A 27247-nucleotide genomic window follows, 5' to 3' on the forward strand; every position below is an offset into this window, starting at 1 on the left:
AAATAACATATTACCTTTATTCTATGAGTCGGTACGATTACGGCGATACCACATATGTAGAGGGTTTTTATGTTTTACGACTTTTGCACAGTAAAAATACTTTTGAACTAAAATTATTTGTTTTTGCATCGTCGCATTCCAAGAGCCGTCATTTTTTTATTTTTCCGTCAATGTAGTGATACAAGGGCTTGTTTTTTGCGGGACAAGACGTAGTTTTGATTGGTACTGTTTTGGGGTGCTTGGGACTTATTAACTTTTATTATGACTTTTTTGGGGGGGGCAATGGAAAAAAATAGCAATTTCGTCATTGTTTTTTGCGTTTTTTTTACGGTGTTTATCTTGCAGTTCAAATTACATGTTAACTTTATTCTTTGGGACATTAGGATCGCGGCGATACCATGAATGTGTACTTTTATTGGTTTTATACACTTTTACTGAATAAAACCACTTTTTATGGGAAAAATGTTTAATTTTTTTACTGTAATTTTTATTAATAATTTTAATTTCACATTACTTACTTATTTTTTTAGTTCCACTAGGGGACTTCACTGTGCGATCTTTAGTTCGCTGCTATAATGCTTTGGTATACTTAGTATACCAAAGCATTATTGCCGGTCAGTGTAAGGGTAGGTTCACACGCTTAACCAAAAACGTCTGAAAATACGGAGCTGTTTTCAAGGGAAAACAGCTCCTGGTTTTCAGAAATTTTTTAAGCCACTAGTGATTTTCGCGGCGTTTTTTTACGGCCATTTTTGGAGCTGTTTTCAATAGAGTCTATGAAAAACGGCTCCAAAAACGTCACCAGTAAGTGACCTGCACGTTTTCGCGGCCGTTTTTCAAAACGGCCACGTAGAAAACCGGCCCGTCGGAACAGAACGAAATTTTTCCCATCAAAATCAATGGGCAGATGTTTGGAGAGCGTTCTGCTTCCGATTTTTCGGCTGTTTTTGGCCCGAAAAACGGGTGAAAATAGGCCGTGTGAACATACCCTTAATCTGACAGGCAATCTATTAGGACGTGCCTCTGACACGTCCTAATAGGCATATGCCCAGGGCAGACCTGGGATTGCATTTGTGGGCCGCTGATAGGTGACAGAGGGAGCTCCCTCCCTCTGTAAACAAGTTAAGTGCTGCGGTCGCTATTGACGTGGAATTTAACGGGTTAATCGGCCGCAATCTAACTCATCAGACAGCCGAGCCCTGGCTCCAGCCTGCACGGGACATCCGTGCAGGACTTAGGGCTTATTCAGATGAACGTGATATACGTCTGTGCGACGCGCGTGATTTTCATGCGCCTCGCACGGACCAATATTAGTCTATGGGGCCGTGCAGTCTGTGATTTTTACGCGTGTGTCCGTTGCGTAAAACTCACGACATGTCCTATATTTCTGCGTTTCTCGCGCATTACGCACCCATTGAAGTCAATGGGTGCATGAAAATCACGCGTACCACACGGAAGCACTTCCGTGGGACGAGCGTGATTCGCGCAACAGCAGTCAAAAGTATGTTTGCAAACAGAAAAGCACCACGTGCTTTTCTGTTTACAAACATAGTGTCATAATGATGGCGGCTGCGCGAAAATCACACAGCCGCGCATCATATGGTGATGACACACGGAGCTGTTAAGTGCGTTTTGCGCGCGCAAAACCCCACGTTTTTTGCGCGTGAATAACGCACACGCTCGTATGAATCCGGCTTAAGACTGGGTCGCCGTGACAAAGCGACGGCCTCGCCCAAGGCCCCTTAGTGACGACCGTGTAAAGGCGTATTGGTGGTCACTAAGGGGTTAAAAAGCTGTTGTGTGTAAAAGGGGACATGGGTGGTGCTCATAGGCTGGGTTTTTTACATTGCAATGTCCCCAGTCTCTGGCAGTTTTGAAGTTCTAGAGAAGCCTAGGGCTTCCTTCACACAAAAAACAGCGTTTCAAACGACATAAAAAACGCTAGTGTTCACATGGCAGCCTCCGTTACGGCTGAAATTACGGAGCTGTTTTCAGGAGAAAACAGCTCCGGCATTTCAGACGTAATGGCATGTGCAGGCGCTTTTCGCTGCGTCCATAACGGACATAATTGGAGCTGTTTTTTCATGGTGTCAATGGAAAACGGCTCCAATTACGTCTCAAGAAGTGACAGGCACTTCTTTGACACGGGCGTCTTTTTTACGCGCCGACTTTTTAAATGACCGTCGGCACAGTACATCGTGGGCAGATGTGTGCCGACGCTTTGGAGCCGTAAATAGGGTGTGTGAACCCAGCCTTACTAAGATGATACGTTTTTTAAGCCGTTTTTCATTTGGTACATGCTTTTTTCAGGCATTTTTAAAGTCCTATAAAGATGCCTTTTGGAAAAAACCGCCATACCCGGACCATGGTGAATTTTGCAAAGACGCCACTGACCACAAAATTGCCTCAAAAATAGCACAAACCAAATCGTAGTTTGCGTGAACGCTTTGTGTGAATCCAAGCTTACGCCGTCATGGCTACTGCCATAGTTCCAGTGCTGACTGAATAATATGCACGTGGACAAATGTATCGCCTGCGCCACCAACAAACTACGAGCATCCCAATCTTATCATCTGACACAGTCAACTTCACCCGGCCACAACTTCACCCGTCATTGGCGCCCGGCCGCCCACTCATTGAACAGATCCAGCCAATCATGGTTCACCGATTCATTCGCCAGCGCTGGCGTAATTACGTGAACTTTTCTGAAGCTAGTAAGCTAAATGCTGATTGGCGGGCGATATCCAGCTGCCGCTGACGATAGGAGAGTACGATGGCGGCCACAAGCAGTCTTTTTTCCGACCTACGGGAAATAAAGAAAGAGCTGTTGAGCATAAGCTGGCTGTGCCGGGAGCGGGGTCTCATGCACAGCGTTAAATGGTGAGAGCCTTCACAGCACGCTAGAATATAGGCCTAGCATAGTGGTCTGTACGTGCAGTCATTGACAGGTCCCATCGCAGGCATCATGTGCATAATCCGTTTACGCTATGTTGGCGAATACAATCTATTGTTCCCTGTTATCATGGTTCCTAGCTGGGGAGAGGCTGAGCGTATTGTCCTTCAATGGAATAACAGACATGAATTCTAAAAAACAATTCTCTTGCTCATGAGTCACAGGCCTGTGAAAGTCTTCTGTCCTTTATTTAACACTGTATAACAAGCTAAGTATCTCACGCTGCGCCCATCAGTTTTCTTCAGTTCTGTCCTATCAGGTTTTGTTGTTTTTTTTGCGGACAGCACAATAAGCCATTAATTTATATATGGCCATACAAACATCTGTTTTGCTTTGTTTTTGTTGCTGGTCCGTTCTGTACAATTATAGTACAGGTCCTATTTTCGTCTATTTGTGTTCCATATCACCCATTCTAGTGTATGGGTCCGCAGGAAAAATGTACAGCACATGAAAGCCACTAGGATCCGTGTCTTGCGGTACGTGAAATGGGTACAGACATCTGCGTTTTGCCTTTAAAAAGAGCTCACAAAAAGTGGCAAATACCTTTAATGGGAGAAAATGACAAATGGAAAAAGGGCTGCAAAGGGGTTAAAGCTTTTAATCACAGAATGAGTAGGGTAAGCTACTAGCTCATAAATGCTTCGAAGTCGCCACGTGCGGTTATTTTCTACTTGTTTTAACCAAGTTCCACAGATAACTTTTACATAAAAAGTATACTCGCATTCCTAGCAGACACTCAAATATAATGTGCTTTAAAAGGGACCTGCCTGCTCTCCTGACATGTTTTGTTTTAGCAAGTATTTGTATTAACCATGAAATAACAATTCCTGGGCATTTTCTCTGCGTTGTCTCTTTCTTCTTATTCCTCCTGGAAATGTATAAATAAAAAGACGACTTTGTGTTACTATTTTCCTTGTCAATGGGTCGTGTCCCTGCTCACTGTCATTGTCCAGTCAGTGCTGACCATGCCAAGAACACTCTATTGAAAAGGAGAATGATCACGCCCATTTAATGTATTCATACATTTCCAGGAGGAATAACAGGAGATCTGCACAATGCAGTGGTTTAAGAAAAAGTGCTTTAGCGTTATTATTTCATGGGGAATACAAGTATTTACTAAAATAGGCATCAGGAGAGCTGACAGGTACACTTTAAAGAGGCTCTGTCACCAGATTTTGCAACCCCTATCTGCTATTGCAGCAGATAGGCGCTGCAATGTAGATTACAGTAACGTTTTTATTTTTAAAAAACGAGCATTTTTGGCCAAGTTATGACCATTTTCGTATTTATGCAAATGAGGCTTGCAAAAGTACAACTGGGCGTGTTGAAAAGTAAAAGTACAACTGGGCGTGTATTATGTGCGTACATCGGGGCGTGTTTACTACTTTTACTAGCTGGGCTTTCTGAAGAGAAGTATCATCCACTTCTCTTCAGAACGCCCAGCTTCTGGCAGTGCAGCACTGTGACGTCACTCACAGGTCCTGCATCGTGTCGGCACCAGAGGCTACAGTTGATTCTGCAGCAGCATCAGCATTTGCAGGTAAGTAGCTACATCGACTTACCTGCAAATGCTGATGCTGCTGCAGAATCAAGTGTAGCCTCTGGTGCCGACACGATGCAGGACCTGTGAGTGACGTCACAGTGCTGCACTGCCAGAAGCTGGGCGTTGTGAAGAGAAGTGGATGATACTTCTCGTCAGAACGCCCAGCTAGTAATAGTAGTAAACACGCCCCGATGTACGCACATAATACACGCCCAGTTGTACTTTTACTTTTCAACACGCCCAGTTGTACTTTTGCAAGCCTCATTTGCATAAATACGAAAATGGTCATAACTTGGCCAAAAATGCTTGTTTTTTAAAAATAAAAACGTTACTGTAATCTACATTGCAGCGCCTATCTGCTGCAATAGCAGATAGGGGCTGCAAAATCTGGTGACAGAGCCTCTTTAAGGGGTTATCGAGGGAATTTGCAGGAGAGCGGGGTGGGTATAAAATAATAATAAACTAGAAATGCCCCCTATCTTTCTGCGCTGACACTCCATTGTCCGCTGGGCTTTTTCCAGACACTGGCGTCAGCAGTTGCGTGCCGCTCATTGCTGTATAGCCGCCAAGGCCATTTATTTACACTGGTGCAATGGAAAAGTAGAGTGGCTTTTGATAACAGCCAATCAAATGGCTTCTTTCATTTTCAAAAGGTCTCCTGAAAAATTTCTTAAATCTGGTTTCTATGGGCAACTAGTACACTTTGTGTTTCTACCACGTTTGATAAATCTCCTCCGATGTCTTTGAATAAAGAAACATTTTAAGAATATACACGTGTCTTATATCATAAACTTTTTTTTTTTTTTCTTCAGGGCATCTGAATTGGCTTTTTCTTTGGAATCCATCCCTTTAAACGAGCTTCCATCGACACCCGCACTTACAGAGGTAGGTTTTAAAACTCTCAATCCTTTTATCTCCATAAATTTAGGCTGTTATAGATTATAAGCTTCCAAACCTCCTGAGTTTGGCTGGATCTGCCAACCGTCAGATTGACCATCTGATGTGTATGGAGGAGCTTAACCGTTCACTATGGAAGATGTCGGGGAGAAGGAAGGGTCGAGCATAGTTGTATTCATTGTGATAACAGCCCGCACTAGCTCCTGTCCTGACTAAGGGCTCATGATGTATTTAGGGTTCAGATTTCTTTTTTTTTTTTTTTCACACAGCAGTATACGGAGGGTTTTTTGTTTCTTTTTTTTATGTGGAGTGTTTTGGTTTTTTTGTAGGTTTGATTGCTTTTGAGATCACTTGTCTGTCTTCATGTCTTGTCTGCTCGTGGCTAGCAGATGCCTGTTTACAAGATATAACCCCAACAAACGATAGCCATCATAAAATATTTGAACAATGACAAGCGAGCAATTTCTCACTGATCCTTTAATCACTAAACCTGTATACACTTATGACTACAAACTTTTACTCAATATTTTTTTACACGATAATTGCCTTTTGTAAAAGAAACTTAAGTCTATGTTCATGATTTATTCGTCTATTGATGGCTTATACACTTGGGCTTTGTTCACACCACCTATTTTCAGACGTAATTCAGGCGTTTTACGTCTCTAATTACGCCTGAAAAGACGGCTCCATTACACCTGCAAACATCTGCCCACTGCTTGCAATGGGTTTTACGATGTTCTGTTCAGACGAGGTATCATTTTACGCGTCACTGTCAACAGACGGCGCGTAGAGACGCCCGCGTCAAAGAAGTGCATGTCACTCTTTGGATGTTTTTGGAGCCGTTTTTCATTGACTCCAATGAAAAACCGCTCCAATTACGTCCGTAATGGACCCCGCGAAAAACGGGAGTACTTGCAAAAACGTCTCAAATTGAGGAGCTGTTTTCGCCTGAAAACAGCTCCGTAATTTCAGACGTATTTTGCGTTTGCGTGTGAACATACCCTTATTGAGCCTTGAGTTTTCTAGGTCGGGAGATTATGCAGGACTTCTTTTCCAAAGTAAACTGTTCCTCTATGAAGCAGGCTGTACTGTACAAGCAGAAAATTAGAGCTAGCTAAATAACTCTTAAGTGAGAGAGTTGAAAATAATGATATATGAACATGTTTAAAAGGGTTGTCTGATCCAAGAAAACTCCTTTTTAATATGGGAGATGCTGATCTGCGGTTCCAGATCCCCAAGCAAAGAGATTTTGCAGGAGGATGATGCAGTCAACTATAGTTTTTTTTTTTTTCTGCAGCCTCCGCTACAGGGAAATTTATTTTCTCGTTCATCTCATTAGGGGACACAGTCCGTGGGTATATGCTGGTGACACTAAATTAAGTGGACAGGTGAGGATTATCTTTAGTCTGCCCCCCCCCCCCCCCTTACTAGGGTTCCTCTGGGCTTCTGGTGCACCTACCCCTCCCCACAATCTTGCGCTGGGTAGGGATGTCACGATACCAGAATTTCGACTTCGATACAGATACTTTATATAGTATTGCGATACTCAATACCAAAACGATTTTGCCAACAATAATAAAAAAAAGTTCTTCCGTTTTCTGATGAGGCGCATAATGTGATGAGTTTTGAACCTCTTCGTGCCTCACATTAAGGCTGGATTCACACGAGCATGTTACGTCCGTAATGGACGGAACGTATTTCGGCCGCAAGTCCCGGACCGAACACACTGCAGGGAGCCGGGCTCCTAGTATCATAAATAAATGTACGATGGTAGGAGTCCCTGCCTCGCTGCAGGACAACTGTCCCGTACTGTAATCATGTTTTCAGTACAGGACAGTAGTTCCACGGAGAGGCAGGGACTCCTAGCATCGTACATTTATTTATGATACTAGGAGCCCGGCTCCCTGCAGTGTGTTCGGTCCGGGACTTGCGGCCGAAATACGTTCCGTCCTTTACGGACGTAACATGCTCGTGTGAACCCAGCCTAATAGTAATTAACCCCATCATGTTCCTCAGTCATAATGGATAACATTGTTGTGCCTCACATTAATAAGTGAATGAAAGCAGTTTTTATTTTATTTAATAGTGTAAATATGAATCACGCTATTAATGTGTTATTACGGTTACAACGATACCGAATATGTATATTTTATGTATCGAGGCTAATTTTACGTTTTATTGTAGTGTGTGTGTATTTGTTTGTTTTAACATTACTTTTTTATTTTTAAACTTTAATGTACTGGCATATACCTATCTATCTATGCCAGTACATTAGCCTGTGTACAGATAGGACACAGGCAGTTGTTAGGACATACCGAAGTATGCCCTAACAGGAAATATGGTAGGACAGCCCTGGGGTCCTTCAATGGACCCTGGGCTGTCTGCCCATATATGGTATGGCCCTCGATCGCGTCACAGGAATGACCTGTGACGCGATCCAAAGGGCATCCCCCCTTCTCATTTTTCCCTGAATGCTGTAGTCAGTTTTGATGTGATGCGGCCGGCGCTGCACTAATGAGCACAGGCACTGAAGACAGAACATGGAGGTGTTTTGCAGTTCACCCGCCATGTTCTGTCTTTAGTGCCGGAAATCATTAGTGCAGCGCTGGTCGCATTACATCATGCTGACCACGCAGGCACTTCTCTGGAGCGGGGCAATGGCTGTATCACACAGCCGCAGCCCCGCTCTCATACATTCATTTATTACTATACTAAGCTGTGCATCTGCGCTTGTTAGTTTCTAAATACATAAAATAATGGTATCGAACCGTTTGAGGGTGCACGGTATCTAAACCGTATCGAAGTTTCGATGCATCGTTCATCCCTAGCGCTGGGTGACACTTTACTGATCGCGTCGCTACAAGCCGCTCGCAGGCTTTTCTCCAGGGTGCCTTAGGTGGCCTATGTCTCACGTCCCCCAGTCGCCATTTTTTAATGTGCGCCGTCTTTTGTTCGTCTCTCTAAGGGGGGTGAAACTTGCGCCTCTGCTCCTGGCCAGCGATTGGTGCACGACTGTCAGGTGACCGCCAGAAATCAATAGCAGCATGGTAAAGAGGATGGATGGATAATCTTTCCCCGCTCGCTGCCTCTCATAGACAAGCGTGGACACCGCACACGGAATCTCTTTCAAGGAGCCGCTGTATTGCGCACGTATTCCCTTTCCACGGTCGTTGGTGACCTCTGTCACCCAGTCCATAATGGACATCATGGTCCGTCTTTCTAACCAGCCAACTGGGCACTCGCCGTCCACATTCTCTTCAAGTGGAAGGCATAAACGGGTCAGATCTGTGCGGTCTCGCCTACACTCTGTATCCCCTGCCTCGTTCGTTCCCCCTACAGGGAAGCAATCTGCCGCTGTCTGAGGAAGAAATTTCGGATTTCAATTGATAACTGGATGAAGAGCAATCCTCCAAGCTGTCCTCTACAGTGGCTGCAGCAAGACACCTTGGGGTATGCTCTAAACATCCCGAAGAACGGCTGAAGAATCCGAAGCAGAATGCCTACAAACATCTGCCCATTTATTTCAATGGGAAATACGGCGTTCTGTTCCAACGGGGCGGTTTAAAACAGTGCGTAAAAAGACGCCCTGTAAAAAGAAGTGCATGTCACTTTTTGAGCCATTTTTGGAGCCGTTTTTCATTAACTCAATAGAAAAACAGCTCCAAAAACGGTTGTGAAAAACGCTAGTTTGATTTGAAAACATCTGAAAATCAGGAGCTGTTTTCCCTTGAAAACAGCTCCATATTTTCAGCCGTATTTTGTTAACCGTGTGAACATAGCCTTACATCTCACCGATTCTGACCCATCTCCTCCAATGGAGCTGATCACTTTTCTCCATCCCAGATGATCTCACAAGCCTTTCCCCTCTCACTTGATGTTTGAAGAGGTAGTCTCCAGGGTATGGAAACCTCCTAATGAGAAATTTGCCCTGACCTCTTGTCTATGTCTGATGTATCCTTTTCCAGAGGATGTTTCCTCTAAATGGGCAGTGTGTCCTACTGTGGATCCTCCTGTCTCTCATCTGGCCAAGACCACTACTCTTCCTATGGCAAACTCTGCCTGATTCCACAGTCTTTTGGAACGCCGCATAGAATCCTTCTGCAGGTCCTCTTTTGAAGCCGCTGGCTCGGCCTTGCTGCCGATCTTCGCTTACGCATGGATCAGCACAGCCTCTGCTGAATGGGTTTGCCAATTCAGTCACGGCCTCCTTTCTGGGGCAACCCCCTCCCCCTGCATTCTGGATTAATCCACTAGGTTGATTCCTGTGCTGTGCGCAACTTGGTTTATTCTCTTCAGCCGTGTAAGGCAGCTACCTGGTAAACTTTGCAGCTGTTTACCAAGTTCTACACTTTTGCATCCGCAGATGCTTCCCTCAGTCGCAAGGTATTGCGGGCATCTGTGAAGTAGATACTTATGTCTTTTCCATTCTCACCCATGTGGACTGTTTTTGTGATGACCAACAGTGTGTCATCTGTCCCCCCAATGAGATAAACAGTCCAGTCCATTGGGTGACACCGCTCCCACCCTATTTTGTTATGAAGTTGGTAAGGTTGTCCATTGGACATGGTTTTCTTCTCTGGTTCTGATGTTTATTATTGCCTTGTGTTCTGCTTCTCCTACTGTTTCTGTACAGACTGACTAATTCAGTGCCTGTAGTAGGGGCCAACAGGTTTCTTAGTGTCACACTTTCTAGTAATAACTGCATATAACCACGATCTGTCACCCAATGGACTGGACAAGAAAATGATTTTACGATGTGTGCTCAAAAAAATCCTTAAAGGAATGGATGGTATAATACATGGACTGACTAGGATTGCTGGAAAGTGAGGGCTTATAGGGGACATGGAAAGGGACTGTCAAGATGCGATAACTCCTTCAATGTTAATACTCCAGGATTATTATTTTTATTTTTTTATTTTTTTCAGGAAGATGCCCAAGATCTGGATGCATATACACTGGCCAAGTCTTACTTTGACTTAAAAGAATATGACAGAGCTGCATACTTCCTTCGAGGGTGTAAGAGCCAGAAAGCCTACTTTTTGTATATGTACTCCAGGTATTTGGTAAGAGCGAAGATCATGTGTGTTCAGTTAATTAAATCTCTGCTTATTTACGTGTGTGTGTATGTATATATAGTGTATGTGTGTGTGTGTGTGTGTGTGTATATATATATATATATATATATCCAAGAAAAAGAGACTGGAAGCAGCACTCAGTAAAAAATGTGAATTTATTCACCCAACACAGCAACGTTTCACTTCCTCCATGGAAGCTTGAAAATGCTTCCATGGAGGAAGTGAAACGTTGCTGTGTTGGGTGAATAAATTCACATTTTTTACTGAGTGCTGCTTCCAGTCTCTTTTTCTTGGATATATGCATGAGGAGCTCGTCACTCCTTGATATTTTGAAGCTAGCACCAACCGTTTCTGGCTATTGACACAGTGCTGCTCCTATGTTTGGATCTTCTATATATATATATATATATATATATATATATATATATATATAATTTATTTATACATACAAACACCTTGTATATTTTTTAATCTATAGTTGGACTTTACTGGCTTTTTTTAGTATTGCAATCAGATGAACCGAGATGCTCCATGCAACTAGTGCGATGTACAAATTCCTAATATGTCCTATGTGACGAATGATTTTCTTCTTACTTGAAATTACTCTATTTGACATCTACTCTCATGTCCAACTGTTTTATTACGCCCTTTTTTTTCACATTCATTGTCCTGTTGAAATTTTGTCATTATGTAGTTTGCTGGTATAATAGCTAGGAGTATGTAGATTGTTTGAAAGAAATATGAAATGTTCTTTATTTCTTAAAAATGACTAATTTTTACCTTTTTAGTCTGGAGAAAAGAGGAAAGATGATGAGACTGTAGATAGCTTGGGTAAGTACAAGATTTAGAATTCATATGTCAGTTGGTATTGTATTTTTTTCAAATTGTAAGAGTTTCCCAGAAGCGCAGATATTGTCACTTTTCTATTTTTTTTGCATGTTTGTGTGTTTTTTTTAAAAATTTTAATGAGCAATTGTTCTTGATAGAGGTCAAACAATTAATAATTTCTCGTTATCCTGTAAGGACCATTCTTACAGCAGGCAGACATTCGTGAAGTTTCTATAAAATATGGGCAACTCCTTTCTAAAATTACTTAAGTCCGTACCCCTAAATATAAGAAACGAATAGGCATCCATTGATTTCATTGGGAAATCTGTTGGCTTATAGTCCTCTCAGCAGGGCTGAGTGCAAGAGCCCCCACTCACAATTTTAGTTTGACATGGTCTAATAGGGCATATTAAAGGGAATTTTCTAAAGGAAATGACTCCTTTTTAAATGGATTATCTCATCTGGACATTCCTTAAAAAGAAGCCACACTGATGATCTGTTGATCCATGCGGGCCGACACTTTGCAGCTGTTTATTTCCATGCCAGCGTATCACATGGTATCTGTTCACATGCATGAGTGCCCATGTAATGCATGGAACCGCAAGAGCAGGAGCCGCTCTTGGCAGCGTTTCTCTGCTCCAGCTTATAGAAGGGAGACCCGTGTGGACTTTTGACTAGCATATTAGAATGTGACATTCCCTTGAAGTAATATGTTTTGTTTACAGTTCTGTTACATGGAGGTCATTGAGGAATATTTCTATCTTTTTAGGTCCTCTTGAGAAGGGACAGGTAAAGAATGAGGCCCTGCGTGAGTTGCGTGTAGAACTCAGCAAGAAGCATAAGGCCAGAGAGCTGGATGGATTTGGTCTTTACCTGTGAGTTGCTGCAAATTGTGTGTTGATGTCCACAAACTTTGGTCCGTTTCACAGGAGCATAATATGGGCGCATTTCTGTTCCTGTATTATGATCTCCAATCCCGTCCTGACTCTAGGTCTGATGACCCCCCCCCCCCCCCTTCTAGCAGAATCATGGAGACCTTTGATATTATTTTGGGTCAATAGACTTGCGGTTGGGCCTTGATTTGCAGGTTTAATATTGGCACAGAAATGCACCTGTAAAACTGGTGTTTTTTTTCTGAACTGTACTTATTTTCTGTTTTACAGGTATGGTGTGGTTTTGCGAAAATTGGATCTAGTGAAGGAAGCTTTGGATGTTTTTGTGGAGGCAACGCATGTTTTGCCCTTGCATTGGGGAACATGGCTAGAACTTTGTAACTTAATCACAGACAAGGAAATGGTAATATTGGTTTGTTAGATTTTAATTGATTGTGTAACTTGCCTGTCTTCAAACCCTAAGAACTGCACTGAACATTTATTAACTACATAGACCAGTTGAATGTTACGTAAATATTCATCTTTCATGGCCAGATATGGGCTGCTCATCTGAATGTGCGGTCCCATAGCCTGGAACCACAGCAGTAATTATTGTTGCTCCTGAGAATCTGTCTACACTTGTCTTTATTCATCAGGCTTTTTCCATCAGGCTTTTGGTGCACGAGGCACTGTTCTATCCGATAACAAAAACCTGATATTTTTAAATCGATCAAGGGGATGCAGATTGTAACGGATCATAGCAGATCCATGGATGCTGTATAATAGGAATCTCTGACAGCAGTGTGAGCGAAGGCTGTATTGTTCGTTTCTGCGCGTTTCTTAAGAAAAAATACAATATATAACTTTTACACTATATGAATAAATGGTTTGGGGCACCTACACATTACACCTACAGGAGCTCTTATAGCATCCCATTGTAAATCCATAGGCATTAATATGGAGTAGTTACCCCTTTGGCAGCTAAAACCGCTTCTACTCTTATAGGAAGGCTTTCTACAAGATTTTGGAGTGTCTGTGGGAATTTTAGCCCATTCATTCATGAGCATTTGTGAGGTCAGACACTGATGGGGTTGAGGTCTGGGCTCTGTGCGCGGCAGTCAAGTTCTTCCACACCAAACTCATCCAACCAACCATGCCTTTATGGGTCCTTACTTTGTGCAATGGGACACTGTCATGCTGGAACAGAAAAGGGCCTTCCCCCAAACTGTTCCCACAAAGTTGGAAGCATACAATTATCCAAAATGTCTTGGTATGCTGAACCATTAAGATTTTCCTTTACTGGAACTAAGGGGACCATCACCTGAAAAGCAACCCCATATCATTATCCCTTCTTCACCAAACTTTACAGTTGGCACAATGCAGTCAGGTAGGTAACGTTCTCCTGGCATTCGCCAAACCCAGACTGCTAGATGCTTGATTAGTCACTCCAGAGAACACTATCCTGCTCCAGAGTCTAGTGACCACATGCTTTACACCGCTCCATCTGTCGTTTGGCATTGTGCTTGGTGATGTAAAGCTTGCATGCAGCTGCTTGGCCATGGAAACCAATGCCATAAAGCTCACGGCGCACGGGATGTTAGTGCCAGAGGAAGTTTAGAAATCTCTGCAGGCAATGAGTCAGCGGATCGTTGGCGCCATTTATGCACTATGCGTTTTGGCGACCCTGCTCTCTATTTTTATGTAGTCTGCCACTTTGTAGCAGGAAACAAATTTCACAAACTGACTTTTTGCAACTGTGGCATCCTATTACAGTTTCACACTCCTAATTCTGTGAGCTCTTCAGAACGACCCATTCATTCACAAATGTTTGTAAAGTCAGACTGCATGGCTAGGTGCTTGATTTTCTAAACCTGTGGCAATAGGACTGAATGAAACACCTGCATTCAGTGATTAACCCTTTCCCGCAAAATGTGCCAGGTACGTCATGGTGCAGGGGATGATGTATGGAGCAGGGTCACACGCTGAGCCCGCGCCATACGCTCTGTGTGTAATGAGGGGTGTCAGCTGTTAGAAAGAGGGGAGCCGATGGTATCATGGCAGCCTGGGGGCCTAATGAAGGCCCTCAGGACTGCCTGCAGAAGCCTGTAAAACTGCATCAGACTGTAAAAATCGCTGATTCAAGTCCCCTAAAGGGACTAATAAAAGGTGTAAAAAAAAAAAAATTTAATTTTTTTTAGTAGTGAAGTTCCAAATTTCCCACTTTTTTTTCCCCCCCTAAAGTAATATTAGGAAAATGTTAACATAAGTGGTATCGCCACTTCCATAAAAGTCAGAACTGCTGTAAAACCTGCTGTAAAAATAATAATAAATTCCCAAATTGCTGTTTTTTGGTCACATTAGCTCCCCAAATTTTTTAATAAAAAGTGATTGTAAAGTCTCCGGTACCCCAAAATAGTACCAATACATACTACAGCTTGCCCCGCAAAAAAAAATGACGAATTTTGAAAGCCGTGAGGAAAAAATTAAAATTGGCTGCGGCGGGAAGGGGTTAAGAGTTGTGTATTTTTGCCCTTTATAGTGTATCTTCTTGGTTTAGCTGCTTTGGTGTAGACAAGCCGGATTTTAACCGCATTGAATTTTACGTTTGCAGCTAAAGTTCTTGTCCCTGCCAGACAGCTGGATAAAGGAGTTTTTCCTGGCTCACATATACACTGAACAGCAGTTGATTGAGGAAGCTTTACAAAAATATCAGAGTCTTATTGATGCGGGATTTTCCAAAAGTACCTATATTATTTCTCAGATCGCAGTTGCTTACCATAATATTAGAGGTAGGTTTGCAGAATTCTGATTATTTTCTGCTACACAGTATTTGTTGCTCCTGACCTAATGGCTGTTTGCTTTTTACAGATATTGATAAAGCGCTTTCTATTTTCAATGAGTTACGAAAACAAGACCCTTATAGAATAGAAAACATGGACACTTTTTCTAACCTGTTGTATGTCCGAGTAAGGAACAACATTTATTGGCTTTAATATATCTGTCGATTTGTGCAGTCCTTCTCAAATGCATTATGTCAATTGTTTTATTTCCCCAGGGTCTAAAACCAGAACTGAGTTACTTGGCACATAACTTATGTGATATTGACAAGTATCGTGTGGAGACCTGCTGTGTGATTGGTAAGAGATTCTCAAATCTAGGAAATAATATCCCCTGGTCTGGGTTTACATAAAAGTATTGTCTATTTCTTGTAGGGAATTATTACAGTTTGCGCTCTCAGCATGAGAAGGCAGCTCTGTATTTTCAAAGAGCATTAAAACTGAACCCCAGATATCTTGGCGCATGGACCCTAATGGGTCATGAGTATATGGAAATGAAGAACACCTCTGCGGCTATACAGGCTTACAGGTATAAAAATAACACAATTCTGTCTCCTCTTAATTCCTTCAGGACTGAGCCATATTTTTTTTTATTTTTATTTTTTAAAATTTTCGTTTTTCACTCCCCGCATTCCAAGAGCCATAATTTTATTTTATTTTTTTCTCCGTAAATAGTCATGTGTGGGCTTATTTTTTGCAGGAGGAGTTGTAGTTTCTTTTGGTACCATTTATAGTTCCATATAATGTACTGGGAGACAACGGAGAGAGAATTCTTTGCGGGCTGAAGTTGGAAAAAACGGTGATTCCTCAGTTGTCTTTTGGGTTTCGTTTTTACAGATTTCACCGTGCAGTAAAAATAACTTATCTTTATTCTGTGGCTCAATACGATTACGGTGATCCCAAATTTTTTTTATATTTTACTACTTTATTGATGAAAAACTTTTTGTTCAAAAAAAAAGTTTTTGTTTTACCATATTCTGAGAGCTATAACTTTTTTTTTTTTTTTTTTTTTTTTCTTTTACCGATTGAGTGGTGCGAGGGCTAATTGTTTTGCAGGACAAGCTGTAGTTTTTATCGGTACCATTTTTTTTTGGGTACATAGAACTTTTTGATCACTTTTTATTAATTTTTGAGAGCGAAGTTGACCAAAAAACAGCGATTTTTCCACTTTACATTTTGTTTTTGACGGCGTTCACCGTGCTCGTTAAATAACGCTACATTGTAATAGTTCACACTTTTATGGACGCAGTGATACCAATTTTGTTTTACTTTTTTTTTTTTTTTTCACGTTACTTTAGGGCAAAAATGGGAAAAGGGGTTTTCTGAACTTTAAATAATTTTTTTTTCACTACGAAACGTTTTTTTCCACACTTTATTAGCCCCCTTAGGAGACTTGAACAAGCGATCTTATATCACTGGTACAATACACTGCAATACGTTAGTATAGGGGGCTATACGTAGGGGGCTAATAAAGTGTGAAAAAAAATGTTTAGTAGTGAAAATTTTTTTTTACAGGCTTCGCCAGGGCTTGAGGCAGAGTGAAGGCAGCCCTCAGGGCCGCCATGACAACCATAGTCACCCCCAAACTCACTGCGGGGAGGAGCGATGACCTGTCGGAGGGGGCTGCCCTCCTCTTCAACGCCCCAGATGCTGCGTTTTTTATAATTTCCCAGATTATAAACTCTCCCCCATAACGAACAGCTCATTTACTTACTTTTGCTAAAGTGTTTATGTTCTGTGCTCTACTCGCTCGTCACGTGACTTATGTCACAATTTTTTGCATCCTCCAGTTATCTGCTGTATACCAATCACATGGTCTATGACCCTACAATCCTAGCCCAGTAAGCGGTACATGACTAGTGACATTTCGCTCCCCAGCCGTGCACTCACAATTATGCTTCCATCTCGTTTCATAGCGTGGACGCTTCCCAGCTACTTTCACAGTGAAAGCCGCGCATTTGTGATTCCCATCTTGTTTACTGTATGACACACGAAACTGGATGGTGGAATGATTTTGGATTCACTGCAGATTAGAGTCCCTGCAAATGGGAGTTAATGGATGGGACAGGATGTTGGCGGTGCCGAGTATAGAGATAAACAAGATTTAAAGGAAGGATGCAAAACTTTGAAGAGACAGGGGAGTACTCAGAGAAGGAATGGAAAATTGGGGGTGTGGGGGACAGGACTTTGTTTTAACATGGCTATTGGAATGGATTTTGGAATTGCTGTACGGGCAGGATGTCGGCAGGTACAAGCGTGGAAGATGCATGTAAACTAAAGGGAGGAGCCTAATGCACGGGGTTCACCGAGGCCTTGGCTCATTTAGTCTTCTAACAGGTGGTACACCAGCCATGGGGCTGATTTTTGTTCCCTTTTTTTTTTTGCAGCTCACTCAGTGATTCACTTTACATCAGACACTGTTTTTTTCTGTCTGATGTCCATTTTCTTATGTTCCTCTTTCCTTGCGACATACCCTATACCCGGTAGTATCCCACCAGGCAGCCGGCACAGATGGCCCTGGATACTTACTTTTTATTACACCTGCCTCAATTAAAATATGCGACCAGTCTACACCATTCTGTCCACAGTGTCTGTAACCCAGGACCCCCACAGGAAGTGGCTCATCCTGAGTGGGCCTTGTCCTTTTGCTCAGGCCTTAAGTAACATTTTCAGACTCTCCCAAACCATGGTGGAGCCTCTGAACCACCTGTCTTCCTGCTCCTCTTCATGTTCTTTCCTATGGTCCTCTGCATAAAATCTCCTTAAACTCGATAAGGCAAAGAATGGAAGCATCGTGTCTGGTTTCTGGCTGTTTCAAATGCATTAAAACGGTTTCCCTTTAAGGAAAAATGTATGTCTAAATGGTCCCTTTCTCCCTCTGTAAATCCACCAATCTCATGGCTGTCTAAATGTAACACCACCCCACTTTTAGATGCAGCATCGCTCTGTGACTTTCTTGACAGGAAGTTGAATTCCCAAATCAAGTCTGCATTTGTGACCACAGGTTCTGCTCTGCACCCAGCCTTTGCAACTGTCTGGGTGAGTAACTATTGTTTGGTTTAGAGTAAACAAAGCCATTGCGTTATTTTGGAGTGAGCGCCGCAACAGGACATGACTGACTGACTGCGCTTCTCACGTCTTTCAAGCCTCTAACGTCCTCAGTGGCCTCCCATGAGCCATCACCTCTTAATGCCACCCATCGTTTCTATTTGTCTGAAATTTTAAGCAGCCAATCCGGATTCAAAAAAAGCCCTGGTCTATCTTCCCTTTTGTTAGTGGCAGACTTGGAAAGTGTCTGGATGAGATTATTTCCTAAGCTAGGGGCGGTATGGGTTCTCTTCTGTAGAACCGCCGCCTGTATCCTTTCCTCTGCTCTGAGGCTTCAGTCCTTACCTAACTCCTTCTCCCAGTGGTTGTTCTATTTTCAGAGACCAGACAAGGACTGGTCTCTCTACCAAGCCAAGACGTCAAGCAAAGACCTGCTACGCAAGCATGCCCCTAGGCACAAAAGTCAATCCTGAAGGTATCTCCCCACTCGTATCTGCTGTCGGAGTGAGGTACGACTGCTTTCCTTTCAGGAGACATTGCTCGCTCATGTGGACAACGCCTGGGTTCAAGAGGTAATGTCTACAAGATAGAGGTCTGCACGCTCTTTCCCCCTCCCCCAAGAAGGCTCTTTCTGTCAACTCCACCTTGCTCACCGGAACGCGCTTCTGCTTTTTCTGAGGCTGTTAGTTTCCTTTTCCTGGAGAAGGTTATTGTCTTAGTTTCTCAGGTGACATATTTTTTTTTTTTATTTTTTTTTTTTAGGGGTTCTACTTGAATCTCTTAATTTGTTTTGAGGACTGTGATCAGTTCGTCCAATCTTGGATCTAAAGAAACTGAACCACTTTTCCCGTTCTCTGAAGTTTCGCATGGAATACCTGGGTTCGGTGGTAGCATCAAGGAGAGTTTCTCTCATCTATTAACATTCGTGATGCATACCTCCACATCTACGTTGCAAGGACCCACCACCAACATTTCTAATTTGTCGCTCTCCGCTTTGGGCTCACCATGGGTCTTCAAGGTCATGGTGACCCTCTCATGACGCTTCTGCGTACCAGGGCAGTTGATGTACTCCCTTACCCGGGGAGACTTCTTGGTTAAAGCCCCCTCCAGACTGGACAATCTTCAGTATCCTCGTCGCTCTGGTCATGTTTTAACCTTTTCAGGACTGAGCAATTTTCCGCTTTTTTGTTTTTCACTCCAAGCCTTCCAAGAGCCTTAAATTGTTATTTTTCAATCATTGGAGTGATGTGAGGGCTTATTTTTTGTGGGAGGAGTTTCTATTGGCATAATTTAAAGTACTATATAAAAATGATTTGTGGGCTGAAGTTGGAAAGAAAACGGATTCCTCTGTTTCTTGGATTTTGTTTTTTACAACTTTCACAGTGCAGTAAAAATGACAACTTCACTTTATTCTGCCGCTCAATTTTCAGTTTTTTTTAATATATTTTAAGATTACAAAAAAAAATGATGTTCTCTAACACCAGTATTAGTAGATGGCAGAAATACTACTCCTCCCATTTCTTCTGTTTTGAAAAGTATGTGCTAAGTATTTACATTTTAGCAAATTACGTTGTCTATGTACAGTAGCTTGTGTTGGTGTTGAATTCTGCTGCTGTTTTATATTTATTTTTATCTCGTATATTTTTCTTTAAAGGCATGCGATTGAGGTCAATAAGCGAGATTATCGAGCATGGTATGGATTGGGACAGACCTATGAGATCCTAAAGATGCCATTCTACTGCTTATATTATTATAGACGGGCCCACCAGCTACGGTAATGCAAAAAAAGAAATAAGTTATACTATATTTGTGTAGTTGAAGCAAAAAAATTTCAGTCGACGCGTATCTCTGATAAGGCATAAGCACATGCGAGAAGATCATGGTGATAAGTAAAGGAAAAACCACCAAGCTTGAGGTGATTAACTTAACGCTTCGTTATTTGCAGGTCCACCATATTTAAAAGTGTCTAAGTGCAGATGGGGAAAGCTGAACCAGTAATCGGGTAGATAGGTGAAAAGAGGAACGTGCTTGTAGTTCTCTAGCATCCGATTTAAGTTTAAAAACAAAGTTTTACAACCTCTTAAAAGAAAATATGGAGTGCACATCCAAGAGGAAGCTCTGCTTGCACGTTTCATACCTAGCTGTAGGCGGCGATGAGAGGTTTCTCTGATCTCCGCCGTTAGAGCAGGGCTGCGGCTGTGTAATACAACCATTGCCGCGCTCCTGACAACAAGTGTGTGCACGGTCAGCATGAGGTGATGCGGCGCTGCACCAATGAGCAGCGGCCCAGGCACTGAACACAGAACACATGGGGGTGTTTTGCAGTGGGCCTGCCATGTTTTGTCTTCAGTGCCGCCGCTCATTAGTGCAGCGTCTGCCGCATCACCTCATTCTGACCGCGCGCACTTGTCAGGTCTCTGGAGCGGGGCAATGGCTGTAATACTCAACCGCAGCCCAGCTCTCCTGCATTCATGTGTTACATTGCTAAGCTGTGCGGCCGCACAGCTTAGTATCGAAATACATGAAATAACGGTATCTAACAGTTTGAGGGTGCACGGCATCGAAACCGTATCGAAGTTTCGATTCATCGTGCATCCCTATCTAAATCATGCATTGAACTAGGTAATTTAACTGGGGGAGAACTCCTTCCCTCAATGCCACTCCAGCATTTCATTGCCCCTGCTTCCCTTGTAATCCCTGTGCATATTAGTTGTATACATGTATGAAAAAAGGACAAAGAAGAAAAAAATAGAGGGAATTCTTATGGGAAACACAAAGACCGAAGCCAACTAATACTATTTAGTAGTTCATGAAATCTGTCTTGAAGTTTAAACCATTCGGCGTTCTATTTTCCAGAATCCGAATCCAATAGGCTTTGCTTGTGAGGAGTGTTCTCCAGTTACCTTCGCTCCTAGGTTTGTTAACCCTTTCTATGACATAACCCTCTAGTGTCAACATTCCCATTATGTTTTTCTAAGAAAAGTCGAGACTCCTCCACAATGTATGGGCTCTTAGAATAGCAGGACACATCTCACGGGCAAACCTCACTGATAATATAACTTTTAAGTTGCAAGTGGTGCAACATATATACTGTAGATGTCATTATATGCATCTTGTAGACTACATAAGCGCTGTTGCAATTTATGTACATTTTGATCGGGTACACACAATCAGTATGTGTAAAGGCAAACTGGGTTGCTTTTAATATAATATGCTCTTTAGTATAGCAACCGATATATTTTAGCCAAATGGATTCCTAATTATTTTCAAGATACAGACTAGGAGTAAGTGTTACCTATTGACAGCAATTTATTTTTTTGCCACAAAAATCACAGCCTGTTCGCAATGTGTCATATAGCTTGGTGTCCTGATACAGAATTCGCAAATGTTTTTTAATAGTGTTTAGGGCCTCATCATAATTTTGACTGTCTGGTTGAGAAAGTTATTCCCTTTCGTTTATTTTTATATTTGATTGTGAATAGATAGTCCCTTTTTGTCTTTTGCAAGAAAATCACATTGGTGAAATCTGATCTCAGACCACCAATATTTTCTAGGATGAAGGATCTGTAGCGTACTCCAATCTCTTCGCTCTTCTCAGAGATTTGTTGCTGGGAATCTCACACTATTCTAAACATAATTCCTTTGATCAAGATGGCACATATGTACAAAAAAAGTTGACAGACACTCTTTAAAGGGAATGTGCCGCTATAAATTATATATATATATATATATATATATATATATATATATATATATATATATATATAATTTTTTTTTTTTTTTTTTTTTTTTTTTTCAGTTAAACAATTATTTAAGTGATTACACATAAATTTCAGGAAATATAAATTAGTTTCTAATTTATAACATTTCCATGTGCTGGGCACTCAATTGCTTCATGGTCAATGTGGTAAAGCAACCTCATTGATTTATGCTGCAAATTTGGGGCGGTCTGTCTCTCTCTCCCGGTCGGTCTCTCTCCCGGTCGGTCTCCCTCCCGGTCGGTCTCCCTCCCGGTCGGTCGGTCTCCCTCCCTGTCGGTCGGTCTCCCTCCCTCCCTGTCGGTCGGTCTCCCTCCCTCCCTGTCGGTCGGTCTCCCTCCCTCCCTGTCGGTCGGTCTCCCTCCCTGTCGGTCGGTCTCCCTCCCTGTCGGTCGGTCTCCCTCCCTGTCGGTCTCCCTTCTTCTTCTGGCTAGTGCCAGGAGAAGGAAGGGTTTGAATCTCCAAACCTTCTACACTGTGTGCTGCCATTTTCAGAGTGACTGCACAGTGTAGGAGGATTAGATACAGGACTCAACAGATAGTATCACACAAACATAATACACAAAACACATACACGAACATAAATTACCTGCCTCCGCTGGTCTTTGTGTGCTGGGGGAAGGCGAGGAGCTGTTAATCAAAAGTAAGAAGGCGGGGAAAACTGAAAGACTTGAGGAATAAAGATATGACTCTTTTCAAATGAAGATTTGACTCTCTTATATGCTCATTAGCATACGGTGTGGGAACACTAAAAAAAAAAGGAATACTAAAGCTACAGAGCCGAATAAGAAGACAATTATAGGTTATAGAGAAATTATTTTTCACCCACTTCCACAGGTTATTGCTGGTTTAATAGGTGAAATGCTGGTAACAGGTTCCCTTAAGGTAGGTGAGAATAGTGCAATGCAAGCAGCTTCTGACTTTTTTTTAGAGGTGGTTTTTAAAATTGGGTAACGATCCATAGTTATGTAATTCCTTCATAAGATTAAGATGGGACATATGGGGATTTGTGAGCAAGACTAAAGGTCCATTTACACTGGCCAATTATCGGGCAAACGAGCATTGAAAGAACGCTCGTTCCTAATAATTGCCATGGGAAAACAGAGCAGCGATCAGCGGATTAACAAGCAAACGCTCGTTCATCAGCTGATCGTATTGGTTTAAATGAGTAAAGTATTGTCGTGTCAAACTTGGCCGGTGTAAAAGTACCATTAGAGATAGTCCGTCAGTGAAGGGGCAAGTTTGTGGTGTTGGGATCTAATTGAAGGGCAGAGAAGTCAGGGGCTTCTCCTGGAGTGGAATCCCCGGTCACCGCGTCGTCAACTTGGTGGGTGGGGATTCTGCTTCAGGCGTTGCGTCTGATGTCACTGTCCATATATGGACCGAGACATCAAGCGCTCCGTCCAGGAGCGGATTCCCCAGCCACAGGGGGATTCGCTTCTTCAGGGAGCTACAGTGACGCGATCTACAGGAAAGGGGGCGCTACCTACAAGGGAGCTGTGTGGCACTAGCTACAAGGGGCATCTGAGTAGCGGGCTGATGGTCTTCAAGTGGTTGACACCTCAGACCTCCAATTGAAATTAATAGGAGGCAGAAAATACCTGCGGTGCTCGTTTGGAGTGCTTTTTTTTTGCCTCCGTCCTTTTTTTGCATTCGCTTCAACGGCTAAAAGCTGGATTCACACGAGCGTGTTTGGTCCGTGATCTACAGCCCGCATGTCGTCGCATTTCCCAGAGTGAACACAGTGCAGGGCGCCGGGCTCCTAGCATCATAGTTGTCTATGACGCTAGGTGTCCCTGCGGAACTACTATCCAGTTCTGAAAACATGATTTCAGTACTGGACAGTTTTCCCGCAGTGAGGCAGTGATACCCAGCGTCATAAGTAACTATGATGCTAGGAGCCCGGCTCCCTGCTCTGTCCGCTTCGACATGCGGACCGTATATAACGGGCCGAACACGCTCGTGTGAATCTGGCCTAAGACACTAGTGCTTGTTTTTAGCCATTTTCTGTCTTTCTCGAAACAATTTTTGGCAGGTGTGCCCTGAGGACGTTTTTGGTTTTTTTATTCCAGGGGTGCGGAAATGGTTGGGAAATGCTGCTCTAGGCCCTGGGTTTGGCTCACCCATTTTACAGAATTCCCCAGTCCTCTTTTGGCCTTCCCATCTGGTCACATTTCTGTCCGGCAGTGTCTCCTCTGTGCCCATCAACCTCAGTCTGTCGGCAGGCTATAAAATTATATGCCACGACTTTGCCGAGGCCGTAACCAGCATCCCACCCATTTTTTCTTTTTTTTTCTTTAGCATGTGGGCAGGTTACGACAGTAGGCACTTTTTCCAAGTGTATGATTGCTTCAGGGGGGGGAATTTCTTAGCCTATCGCCTGTCTGCGCAGGCTTTATATTGGCGGAAGTTCTTGTCTCCTTCTCTGACGTATGGCAGTAGCAGTGCTCAACTCCTATCACCTGACAGTGCCAGCATTGGGACACAGTAACGGTCTAGTAGGCAGGCCCTGTGGGCTGTTCCCTCTCTTTTTGCTTTCCACAGGTCTAGCTGCTATTGTTTTTCTTCCAGCCAGTCTGTTTTTTTTTTTCTAATTTTCATTTCTCTGTCATCAGTCAGGCAGAGTGCAGTACCACCTGAATGGGCCAGGTTCATATCCCAGGACATAGGAGACCTATTCAGACTTTTGCCAGCTATCGTTGTGGTCTTAGTGTCTGCCACTTCAGCAATCTGCTTAGGCTGGTTCCTTAACAGAATTCCTTAAAGGAAGAGGATTAGAAGCTCTCCAGACAGATCCCGTTCATCCTCAGTATTTCCAGAACTGTCCCCTATTAGGACAATCACTAGTGAGGCTCTATCCTTCCAGGATCAGTCAGCCGCCTCCATTGGAGTTTTCTAAATCAGAGTGGGACATCAAACTGGCTTCTGCCATTCCGGATTTAACCTGTTCAGAATGGGACACCCTCCATGTTAAGGAGATGTAAGATACTTCTCCCCCCCCCCCCCACCCCCATTCATAAGTTATCTTTTCATGGACGTCAACTTACGTAGTACTCCCTCACCATGCGGTATTTGAGGAGATTCTCGCTGAAAAATGAAATTACCTTGACCTGCGCGTCTCCTCTCTTCTAAAATGGAAGATACAGTGCCTTTCAAAATTATTCACCCCATTTGTGTTTTCCCCATTTTGTTGCATTACAAACTTAAATTAAAATAGCTTTTTGGGGGATTTGTACCAATTCTAAATAAATCTTTTATAAAGCTGCTGACAAAACCAAAGGCCTCAAACACGAACACATATACTGTTATTTTATGCTGTAAAAAGCCCTGGCAGTGTTGTTTGACAAAACTGCCCGATTCTTCCCCTACCTAGGCTGAGAGGGCCAAACCTTTTTCTCAAATTGACAGAAGTTGATTTAGATCAGAGGTCTCAAGCACGGGGGCCGCATGCGGCCCCAGGGGCTGTCATCTGCGGCCCGCGGGACACAGAGCCGCTAGTATCGGCTCTTCTCCGAGACTCTGGTATTCCCTGACATCGCTGTCCACATATGAACAGCGATGTCTGGGGCTTCCCCAGAGCCGGAGTCCCGGGCAGAGCGCTAGTACAGGCTCTGCTCCGGGAACCTGTGGAATTCCCTGACATCGCTGCCCATATATGGACAGTGTGTCAGGGTCTTCCCCAGAGCGGAGTCCCGGGCAGAGCGCTATTATCGGCTCTTCTCCGGGACTCTGGGGAAGCCTCTGACACCGCTGTCCATACATCGACAATGATGTCAGGGGCTTCCCCAGAGCAGGAGTCCCAGTGATGTCAGGAGCACAGCTGGAGTCCCAGTCTACAGGGGGCACTGCTGTGGCGGCTTCTACAGGGGGCACTGCTGTGGCGGCATCTACAGGGGGCACTGCTGTGGCGGCATCTACAGGGGGCACTGCTGTGGCGGCATCTACAGGGGGCACTGCTGTGGCGGCATCTACAGGGTTCACTGCTGTGGCGGCATCTACAGGGTTCACGGCTGTGGCGGCATCTACAGGGGGCACTGCTGTGGCGGCATCTACCGGGGGCACTGCTGTGGCGGCATCTACCGGGGGCACTGCTGTGGCGGCATCCACCGGGGGCACTGCTGTGGCGGCATCCACCGAGGGCACTGCTGTGGCGGCATCCACCGAGGGCACTGCTGTGGCGGCATCCACCGAGGGCACTGCTGTGGCGGCATCCACCGAGGGCACTGCTGTGGCGGCATCCACCGAGGGCACTGTGGCACTATCTAAAAAGGGGCTGCCCAATCTTGACATGTGCTAACTGAGCCGCCGGACTGCATTTAGTGACACTTAAACTGGAAAGCTGGATTGTTGAAATAAGCACGTGGAGAAATATCTCAAATTTTAAACCTAGCGGTATTATTATAGTAATGTAGTATTATAGTAGTTCAAATAACTAATTGATTAACAATTTTGTATGGAAAAAAAATTTCAATTCATGCGGCCCGACAACTTCACATTTTTTCTATATGCGGCCCACTTACCCGGCCGAGTTTTAGACCCCTGATTTAGATGGTATGAAACCAGTTTATTCCCCGTGGACAACAGACGTATTTACTTGTTCTAAACGATTTGCCAATTCTCTTGTCAGAATTTTAACGTCCCAAATTTATTAAGGAGATGGGAAGGTAGGAGTCAGTACTCTTTGTCCGACTTTAAAATATGTGAATAACGCCTGCCCCATGGACCTTGAAAGTATTCTATCCCTAAAAGTTTCATTGATTGCCTGGAGAAAATTAGACAGAATTTTGTTACTTAACCTATCATAATGGCGGGTCATTTCGTTTTCCATCCCTCTTTAGGACATCCTACGGCACTGTCCCCCAGTGATATTAACAAGCAAATTGGAATATTTTTCTTTTTTGTACTCTCCATAAAATCCTTTTTTCGTTGGATTTATTGGGGGACACATCTTGCCCTCTTACTGCATCCCCCTATAAATCCAAGGTTTTTGTTCCAGTGTGTACAAAAATCAAACTTTGTGACAACAACCAGAGTGAAGGTATTTTAATGGGTTGTAATGTTGACACCAAAAAAGCAAAAATAGTTCTAGACCAGAGTTCAATCATTAAAAAGATACAACTTTATTGTGTGATACAAAAATGGGACATAGCAGACATGGTAGATGCGGCAGGACAAGTTAATTTTAAGTTTTGTGTGTGATATATTATATATATATATATGTGTGTGTGTTCATTCACGTGATCTAGGTTATGCAATTCATATAATAAAAACATTTAAAGTTCAAGTGCAACGATGCAAAATTTTAACCTGTTGGCATACTAGGTAAGAAACAGTACATATATTTAGGGGCATGAATTGTAATGTTCTAAAGAAGAACTTGATTCAGCTGCCCAGTCCATAAAGTGCATTACTGAATTTGGTATCCTTTGGCTGTAT

The 27247-nt window shown here is 43.2% G+C and overlaps 1 protein-coding gene across 2 annotated transcripts in view; it reads left to right on the top strand.

The window, feature by feature from the left end:
• Positions 1-2723: 2723 nt before the first annotated feature.
• The window catches only part of CDC23 (cell division cycle 23), a 36628-nt gene continuing 12104 nt past the window's right edge, over positions 2724-27247 (top strand). For both annotated transcript variants that reach the window (XM_075856745.1, XM_075856746.1), the window contains exons 1-11: positions 2724-2880; positions 5309-5381; positions 10319-10456; positions 11257-11299; positions 12066-12171; positions 12460-12592; positions 14780-14957; positions 15037-15134; positions 15224-15305; positions 15381-15534; positions 19708-19827. In XM_075856745.1, coding sequence (XP_075712860.1) covers positions 2774-2880; positions 5309-5381; positions 10319-10456; positions 11257-11299; positions 12066-12171; positions 12460-12592; positions 14780-14957; positions 15037-15134; positions 15224-15305; positions 15381-15534; positions 19708-19827 — 1232 coding nt within the window. In that variant the 5' untranslated portion in view covers positions 2724-2773. The remainder of the gene's footprint in view (positions 2881-5308; positions 5382-10318; positions 10457-11256; positions 11300-12065; positions 12172-12459; positions 12593-14779; positions 14958-15036; positions 15135-15223; positions 15306-15380; positions 15535-19707; positions 19828-27247) is intronic.

This window comes from Rhinoderma darwinii, chromosome 3 (genome assembly GCF_050947455.1).
Source record: "Rhinoderma darwinii isolate aRhiDar2 chromosome 3, aRhiDar2.hap1, whole genome shotgun sequence".
Lineage (NCBI taxonomy): Eukaryota > Metazoa > Chordata > Amphibia > Anura > Rhinodermatidae > Rhinoderma > Rhinoderma darwinii.